Source organism: Phalaenopsis equestris, unplaced genomic scaffold (genome assembly GCF_001263595.1).
Source record: "Phalaenopsis equestris unplaced genomic scaffold, ASM126359v1 Scaffold000800, whole genome shotgun sequence".
NCBI lineage: Eukaryota > Viridiplantae > Streptophyta > Magnoliopsida > Asparagales > Orchidaceae > Phalaenopsis > Phalaenopsis equestris.
In genome coordinates, this window is record NW_018165240.1 from 1395322 (window position 1) to 1405437 (window position 10116).

A 10116-nucleotide genomic window follows, 5' to 3' on the forward strand; every position below is an offset into this window, starting at 1 on the left:
CGTGATAGGGTTGGTGTAGCTCATGTGACAGACAAAATTAGAGAAAGCCGTCTTAGATGGTTTGGTCACATTAAACGTCGACCATCTGATGATCCGATTAGGAGAGTAGATGTTTTAAATCGACTTGTTAAGAAAGGCAGAGGTAGACCTAGGAAGACTTGGGCTTATTGTATTAAAAATGATCTTAATTTACTAGAACTAAATGAAAATATGACACTAAATAGGACGCAATGGAGAAAAAGGATTCATGTAGCCGACCCCACGTAGTGGGATTAAGGCTTTGTTGTTGTTGTTGTTGTTGTTGTTGTTGTTGTCGATATATAAACGAGTTGAAAACGAAAAAAGATTTGTTTGTCCATATTCAGCTCGTTTTGGTTCAAAATAATTATATATATATATAGTTGATGAGTAATGAGTAGTATTTTTAAAAAAATTTAATTGATGACAAAACTAATGACAAAACTAGAGAGAATTATAATCAATTAAAATTGGAATAATAAATAAATTATATTATATTTAAATGATGTTTTAACATAAATAATAAGATTTAAATCTCGCCCCAACTCTTAAAATTTTATATCTGTGCGACTAGGGTTTTCAAAACGACTCTTTATTCGTGAATAACTAGTGTTATTGTTGTCACCGCCACCGCCGGAGAATAACGAGCATCTCCCATTAAGATGTCGCCTGCATCTCGGCTCGCATGCGCAATATCTTCCGTTGTACCCCAAAGCATTTGATGGGCATGACATCCGATGCCTAAAACTTATTGTGACCTATGCGGAGGTTCCGACAGCAGACAGCAGTAGAAAGGTCTATAGTATTTAGGAAAAGAATTTGTTGTCGCTACTGTTGCTAGACAGAAGAGTTCCTACGAAATAGTCTGCAGAGAGAATTCGGTGGAAAGGGATTTGCCATTGAGTTTTCTAAAGTTGGATAAGAGATCCAGTGAAGAACTTGCATGCAAGAAGAATCCTACAGGGAGTTTTCTCTGCAACTTATGCTTTTTATAGAGCCCCTTCACTAAAGGAGCAATTCTCCTGAGATGGCACCTTGGAAACCGAGGAAAAAAATGGTGTTTTGCTTGGAACTGCAGTCCGCCATGAAACCAGTCCATCCATGGCAAACAATTGATGTCAAGTGTCTCCATCGTTTGCTTCTCAAACTAGTTGCCCTTTGGATTTCTGATGTAGACAGCAAAAAAGAAATGGTTTAGACAGAACTGAACATGTTGAATCCCACAAATAACGAAGCTAGCGATCACAAAATCAATATTTCTCCCAATTTAAGGAGAAAAGAAACCAGATAAGAATACCTTGTCCAAAACACGATTATGCCAACAATTTCCTGGAAGTAGTAAGGCACCTTCTTCATGGAAAGAACAAGAAGCATAAACAGGGCAAAGAGATTAAGCCTTACAAAGCACATTAGTGAATAAAAAGTTATGTGCTGGTAACAGATCAGGAACCATGAAATTGAATCGAAGGTCAAGATTCTCTCATAGAAGGAGGAGGAAGGTAGGGTTTGATCTCAAAGAGTTTGAGGCCTGCAGGAGGGATCACCAACGTTGGAACAACCAAGAGAGGAGAGATCAGTGGTGTCAGAGTTTGCAGGAAGGGTATCGACTGCTGAAGGGAAGAAGGAAGTTTCTGGCATCTAGGGTCTGCATGGAGATGGTTTCAGCGGCTAGTTCCTATAGGAAGGAGCTTCAGTGGCCATGGCCTGCTGGAAGAGGACGTTTCCGGCAAAAAAAAATTGAAAAAAGGAGGCGGAGAAAAAGTCTGCAACACGGCAAAGATTGTCAACTGGAGGGAATAGGAAGTTTCTAGCGGTAGGAGACCCTAGGGTTTGTTACAAGGCTCTAATAACATGATGTTTTTCAGAATTCAACAAAATGATTTATTGATATGAAAAGAGGGTATAAATACACTTACTTGAATCCTAGAAGAGGAAAAACAAGAAAAATGAAATAACATGAAAGAAAAGAGATAACACCTATATCTCCAATTGATCAATTCATAATAATTACTTAGAAATAAGTAAACAATATAGACTAGAAAAGTCAATAATAGGAAAATAAATAAATCCAATCCAAAAAACTAAATCTAAAATAAGAAAGAAAGTAAATTTAATCAAAAGAAATAAATCTAATCCACATAACTTCTAACATAAATAAATCATTTCCCAATATAACTTCTAACAGATAATTATAGCAAAAATGCAAAGCATGAAAGTAGGTTGCAAGTAGAGAGAGTGGAGGGAAAAAAGAAAGACAGAAGAAGATGCAAAGGAGAAAGCATGACTTCTATGAAAATCAATAGAAGTTTAATGAGAATATGGACTATTTCCATACATTATCATGATGTTGCTCATGAAAGAAACCCATATCAACTTACGTTATAAAAAAGAACCACCTAAACAACAAAATTAGAAAATTGGAGGAATCAATTTCACTCGAAACAAACTTGTGAGAACTAATTCCAATTTACCCTTCAAAAAAATTATAACATGGAAAATATAAAAGGAATAAGGAATATAATTTTCAAAAAGATGATTTGCCAAGTGAAAATTTTGTGGTAGAGCTTTCACATCGACTTAAGCTTTTAGTTTGATGGGTGTTCATGTAAATCTTTAGGCTCAACTATGGGCTCCAGTATTCTACACTGCTAATAGTCCAGATGGTTGAAAGACCTCTGATGTAAGCCTCTTTGTACTTGTTAGCCAAAGGAGACCATATCGACGATTGAAATCAAAACTGGCAAGGCTCATATCGTGTATTGTTAAAAGAAACCATCATTGTGAATGAATCCCAACAATGCAACATGAAATAGAAAGATATGTAAGCAATATACGAAAAGAGAGGAGTCACCAAGCCAAAAAATAGCGGCATCTCCTGCAACTTTCCCTCAAAACCTCTCAATCCCTCATGTCCATGTCAGATTGATCAATTAAAGGGTTTCATGATTCCACAAATCAGCCCTCTATCTTTTTAATCACAGCCCAAACTGTTTGAAAAAACAAAATCAAAGATGAAAATAGTAAATATATATTAAAAAAATGTAATTGAACTTGAGAGAAGGAAAAAAAAAATCCAAAAGCACTAAATTCGAAATATAGCTTTTTTACTTGTTAGACAAAGGAGACCATAAAAAGAACTGTTCATTGTAATCTCAACGATTGAAATCAAAACTGATAGGGCTCATATCAAGTGTATTGTTAAAAGAAACCATCATTGTGGATGAATTCCAACAATCCACCATGAAATAGAAAGATAAGTAAGCAATATCCGAAAAGAGAGGAGTCACCAAGCCAACAATAGCGGCATCTCCTGCAACTTTCCCTCAAATACCTCTCAATCCCTAATGTTTCATGTTAGATTGATCAATTAAAGGGTTTCATGATTCCACAAATCAGCCCTCTATCTTTTTAATCACAGCCCAAATTGTTTGAAAAAACAAAATCAAAGATGACAATAATAAATATATATTAAAAAAAATAGAATTGAACTTGAGAGAAGGAAAAAAAATCCGAAAGCACTAAACTCGAAATATAGTTGTACTTTGCAGCTGAAAAGTTGCAGAGAAATGATTTTTAGGCTCAACTATGGGCTCCAGTATTCTACACTGCTAATAGTCCAGTTGTTGAAAGACCTCCGAAGTACGCCCTTTTTTACTTGTTAGACAAAGGAGACCATATAAAGAACAGTTCACTCTACTCTCAACGACTGAAATCAAAGCTGGCAGGGCTCATATCAAGTGTATTGTTAAAAGAAATCATCCTTGTGGATGAATCCCAAAGATCCACCATGAAATAGAAAGATAAGCAATATCCGAAAAGAGAGGAGTCACCAAGCCAAAAATAGCGGCATCTCCTGCAACTTTCCCTCAAAAAACTCAATCCTTTATGTTTCATGTTAGATTGATCACTTGAAGGGTTTCATGATTCCACAAATCAGCCCTCTCTCTTTTCAATCATAGCCCAAACTGTTTGAAAAAACAAAATCAAAGATGACAATAGCAAATATATATTAAAAAAAATATAATTGAACTTGAGCGAAGGAAAAAAAAAATCCGAAAGCACTATATTCCAAATATAGTTGTACTTTGCAGCTGAAAAGTTGCAGAGAAATGATTAATAAAAAAAACGGACGATTCATATGGGGGCTAGTTATAGACAAACAAGGAAATATTGAATGGAGAATAAAGTTGTTAATCATTTTAAGAAGACAAGCAACTACAAAAAATAAAAGAATTTGCACATCTACTATCCTTTATCAAAGTCATAGATTAACTGCATTAAGAAATATAAATAGGAAAGAGAAGTACCCTTAATAATATTATTGGACAAAAAGTTAGCAGTAACAGCCGAGTCCACTAGTTTTCATCATTCACGGGCAAAAAGTTCCTTATGGACTCAATACAGAGGAAGTCGTATAATTATTACCTGTCTGACAAACTTCTTATCGACCATCTTGGGATGTTCCCTTTCATATGTTTCAAATTTCTGTACCACAGGCTCATCTTCAAGAAAGGCTTTAGCTTTTCTAGCAAGCGCACCCCAAAAACCATTTTTGGATTCAGTCAAACTATTCATTGATGTGTACTCGTAAGAAGTAGAATCCTGCAGTAAAAAGTCAAGGATAGCTTGCAATTCAGCAAAAGAAGATGAGACTATTAGCAGTAAAATAGTGTACAAAAATAAAAATAATATCTGCAAAAGGAGAAATGAATCCTGTTGGAATTTCACATAAAAAGACATCAACAAAATAGGCTAAGTTAACAGCAATAAAAAGGATAAAAAGGGCATTATCCATAATCACACGATAGCTTCAACAAAGTAGTTTACAATGTACACTGGATTAAAGAAGATATTGGACAACCTTGTTTAAATTAGTCGACCAGGTCTTGGCAAGAGTTTAACAATGTAATTAATACCGTTATAAATTAAAGTTGAAAAGCTCAAGAATTGTTATTCGCCACCAAAAGGTAATTACTTTAGCAGGAAATATATATCAGCATAAAAGCAATTTTCCAGAACACTTTCAAATCCCTTCGTAAAAAATTTTGCAATTTGATGGCTCCAGCATACCATTGTCACAAGAAGCACTATAAACACAATTTCAGAATGAAATGTTCCAAACTAAAAAATTTAAAAGAACATAACGCTCCAACACTATGCCACATGAATAACTCTACTGAGGTAGGAAAATTTTCTCTAATTATCTGAAAATTTTTCAGCGTGACCAGAGCTTCCCAGAAAACCTAAAAAATTTATAGAAAAGCAGCATCCTTCCTCCTCTATACTTTCCATCCAATGATTCATACAAAAATGTTACATTCACAAATCACAATATTTCATACTATCTAGCCTCTAAACAATTAATCCCCTAAACTTAACCAAAACAAATGGCCTTTCCAGTGCTGGTCGTGCAATCACCGTATAACCGTGTCCACACAGACTATCTACACAAATTACGTCAATAAAACAAAAATTAATCAATCACCTTCAAATGTACCGAATTTGCTGAGTGTGTCAAGACAACAGCATGATATTCACTCTGGTTCAAAAAAGATGCCTTCAGCATAAGACTAAAGTGCAACACTTACTTTCATGAGTGCACTTCAGACAGGAACTTACAATATATGTAGACCCCAATAGGGAGCAACATACACGTGCCCAAAGATGTCACGGGAACTTACAACATATGCAAGTATTACTTGGGGATCATAAAACGTACATAGACCTAAAACTATATTAAGCAGAGATCACATCTCGAAGAAACACCAATTTTGGCTGTGAAGAACTAGGGTTTATAGGATGGCCTGCATCAAATCTAGTGACTTATTGCTGCATTTTAATGTCAATGTGAATTTCACTGACGGATGAGGCACGTAGCTTTGATGATAAAAAGGCTCAAGGATTTTGAGGAGGATTGCTAAACAGGCCAGTTGTTAATGCACATAACTAGGAATCGTTTGAGCAGACGATCAATATTCGTTTCGTTCACCCAAACGGGTCGCACACCGTTCACTCAAATGAAGCTGAAGAGCATTCTCAAGCGTCTGCCGAAAATGGTTCGCAAAAATGGTATTATTTCGTTGTTTTAAATTGCAGATGCCCTGCTCCGTTCCGCAAACATCGCATTTAAAAGAGCAAAGTTCCTTCAAACGGAGGCTTATTGATAATCTGATGATATGCAACTAATCTAAATCAGTTGCTGATCAACAACTGATCCGGATAAACTGTTGATCAGTGGCTGATACGAATAAACTGGCTGACTATTTGATTTGTGCTGTTGGAAAACAGTTGTTTTGAAACTGTTTCTGGATTAATAACCATATGCCCATGTGCAGTAAGACTGTTTGCAACAGAACTGTCATAGTAATATTAACAATGAGTACAAAGATTGATTAAAAAAATAAAAAAAAAACTATCAAATAACTTTGGCTTCACATATCAAATTAACAGTTTCCAAATTTGGAAGTTCCTAACCCTGAAAATATTAAGGCTTGGTATTATGGTGCTAAGAAATGTTGTGCATACTGTTATTAAAGTTAAAAAGATGTAGACAATTGTTCATGAAAGAGGTAATATGTTCTTTTTATGCTTTTGGAAATGATGGTGGATATGATCCAAAAGTAAAGCTAAATCATTTCAGTATGGTTGACTAGTAAGTCACAGTATGGGAAATGATCATACTACTGAAATAGTTTTGTACCATGATCAAGCACAGGCAAATTAATAGTTTTGTAATTTAATGTATTCTACATCCTTCTCCCCATTCTGGTAATGTTTCCTCCTTGGCTACCCCTTTCACCTCTTCTGCTTCCTTCACATTGTAAGAGAAGGGAGGGAAGAGCACTTTGATGTAATGTAATTCCAGGTCATTTCACATGGCATATGATTTGTAAATATCCAATATAGCAATTGAAATTGATCTAAACTCAATGCTAATTCATATTGTATTTCTACTATAATTTAAAACTCCTTTAATCACTATATAACTTGTTTTACCTATAGCCACTGCTTAATCATATATATGCTTAAAAACTTCTGCCCCTTTGGCATGCAACTCTTTTGAAGTCACACCAATACTGCAACATATTATCTTTCTTTGGCATGCAACTTCACCAACTGCATTCTTAAGTATAAAGTAGAGATTATAAACATAATCTTAGGTAACGAATGAAGCATAAAACAAATGACTGTTCTCATTGCAAGTTAGTTAACCGATCTTGCCATAAGCATCCATCAGAGAGAACAAGCATGATGGTCTGGCTTACCCAAGTCAACAAACACATAAAACATACATTATGCAAAACTCATTCAATATGCCAAAAAATCGGAAATCAGGAATAAGCTGCTCCATACAGCCATAGGAATGCGTAACAGAGCACGAAGAACTGCATAAACACAAGTACAAACCCAACAAATTACAAATCGTGAGCCAAAAGAACAATTACGAAAGCCATTCCATTGGCTGTTAAACGGATGATAAACTTACAGATTTGAGTTACAAGAGATCTGCGGGAGGAGTAAAGAAGAGGTAAGAGAAGCGCGATAGGGCAAACTAGAGGAGATGGATCGAGGAAAAGCGAGATAGAGCAAGGTAGAGGAGAAGCGCGAAAGGGGAGACTAAGACGAAAAAGAAGGGCAGAGGGGTAATGTCGTGCGAACGAACACGTGCCGCAAGGTAGATCCCGCGGCCGCATTTATTCAATAACCCAAAACCACATATCCGAAGAAGCAGCCTCGACGCAATTACCAAATGAGACGGCGACATTCTCAAAATGCTACCCGCAGCTACAAACTGCCCCAAACGGGCACTTAGCCCAAATGGTTCAGGCTCCCATTCTAACAAAGCCCAACCCCGAAAATGAAGGACATGTAAGACCCAACTTTATAGGAAAGAGGACAAATGATCAAACTTTCTTACACTTATCAGCATGCAGTTAACCTTGCAAGCATTAAGCCTCACAAGCATGGCCAACGGCTAGCAGCGTGTTTAATTCAATTTCAATCATGCCATTAGATGCTCTACAATGCATATGCTGTTTGAAATGTATGTAAGATTTTAAGAACTTAAAACTATTAGTTATAGAAGGAAATTAAATATTATCTATAGTCTGTAATTTTTAGTGTTATACTTTTAATTCAAATGTGGAACTATTCCATGTCAATTGTTAATTGTAGAATCCACCCTTTCTTATGCCTAAGGAGTGATAATTTGAATATTCATTCTAATCTAAGTATAAATTTCAACTTATTTGGTTTTCTATAGTTGGGTATAACCATCATGTTTAAAAAAAAGTAAAACTTCTCTACATTTTGTATACCACCACCTTGCATTTTTATTATAAAGTTTTACTTCAAAACACCGCGCCCTACAAGACTACGACTGGGCTATCAGTAAACAAGTTAGTCTCAATTACAGTCAGATTGCAGCTAAAAATAGTTGGCAAAACAGATAAACAATCTTGAGCAAGATTAGAAAACCCAAGCCATGTATAGGCTCGGCTAGTGGTGGATAAGAAACTAAATTAACCACATAAACAACAATGTAGTTGGCGTTCATTTACAGGGGTCAATGTTGGCTATTTACCATTGAACTGGGTGAAATCCCATGAAATCTCACAAACTTTGGGAAATTCTTTGCCCTTCTAAATTACTATTATAATTTGTAGAAAACTTCCATCCAAATTTTTCTTAGGAATGTAGCTAATTTTAGAATTTAGTCACAATCTAGCATTGGCAGGATTGATCTATTGTTGTCATTAGAAATTTCTACAGAGTAAACCATTTCACGCAAAATAGTCATCAATGCAACAACAGTAGAACAGCTCCCAAACCCCGACAAAATTCCCACTTGCTTAAAAAAGAAGCACAAAAAAATCCAAATTTCAGATCAAAATCCAGCAAATAAAACGCATGACCATAACAAAGATCAGTCTCATTCTTCTTCCTCAGAACTAGTGCGATATTACCCATGACCAACGAATGTCACCATACGAACAACCATCAGAATCAAACGGAACTAAGAGAAACACCCCACCGTCTCATCATACCTCTACTTCCAACAGATCTCTCCTATAAAAAAGCAAATACGCAACATTCTCAAAACACCATAAGAAAACGCTCACCTGCCCACTGCTGCCCACCTTCTGTCGATTAGACTCCCGATTCGCAGACGCAATCGCAGACTGACCGTATACGGATGACAGCGAGGAGTCTCCATGTGCCGACGAATCCCTGATCGCCCTCGCGGCGATGGAAGAAGGAGGTGCAGTCCCCACTTCCGACTGCGCCTCCACCACACCAGATCTACAATCCTCTGAAATACTCGCCCTAGCTGTTCCCCCTTTCCTCCTGTACGCCATGGATCTCTCCGATGACCCCCACCCGCCCAAACTCGACAACCCCTTCGCGGCGGAACCCTAGCTATACAACAATACAGTGAACGGTCAACCCCTCCTGCCACCACATCGACTCCTTCTGTCTTGACTCCCGGCTACGCCTCCACCATACCAGACCTAATTGAAGGAAGCCGCTCTCCAGCTTGAAGACGAAAACAAAAGAAGGGTGAACCGATTCCCGTCCGGTTCGGCGCTAAAAACCGTCGGGATCGTGGACCGTAATCCTAAACCGACGGTTCAGATTTTAGGACTACATATCAGGATTTCCATACATACCCCTCAATTCTTTTGTATTTACATATCTAACACATAAACTTCAATTTTTACATAAACACTACGTTACTTATGCATGAAAGGTTTATTCCATTAAAAAGTTAAAGTAGTTGTAATTATTGATGTGTTGTGAAATATATTCGTCTCAAAATAATAAGAAATCTATCGAATGAGGATTAGTCTGCCAACCGGCCAACACAACCAACTTAGATCAAATCAAGACCGATCAATCATCAAAATTCAGAGTTTTGAGAGGTTGATGCGTAAAATTCCAAAATAAAAAAAAATTAAATAGAAAAGAAAAAGAAATATCATAAATGGTTATAATTAAGTGAAAATGTAATAAAAATATTGAAGATTGTTTAAAATAAGTGATTGGAATACTATAAATGTAAAATTTGGATATATTTGCAATATAATTTTTTTTTTG

The 10116-nt window shown here is 36.3% G+C and overlaps 1 protein-coding gene across 1 annotated transcript in view; it reads right to left on the bottom strand.

Annotated features, from left to right (window-relative positions):
- Positions 1 to 9564, bottom strand: part of LOC110031314 — a 15367-nt gene extending 5803 nt beyond the window's left edge. Inside the window, exons 1-2 of the mRNA XM_020734457.1 lie at positions 9141 to 9564; positions 4444 to 4620 (exon numbers count right to left, since the gene is read on the bottom strand). Of these exons, the coding sequence (XP_020590116.1) occupies positions 4444 to 4620; positions 9141 to 9377 (414 nt within the window). The 5' untranslated portion in view covers positions 9378 to 9564. The remainder of the gene's footprint in view (positions 1 to 4443; positions 4621 to 9140) is intronic.
- Between the last annotated feature and the right edge of the window lie 552 nt (positions 9565 to 10116).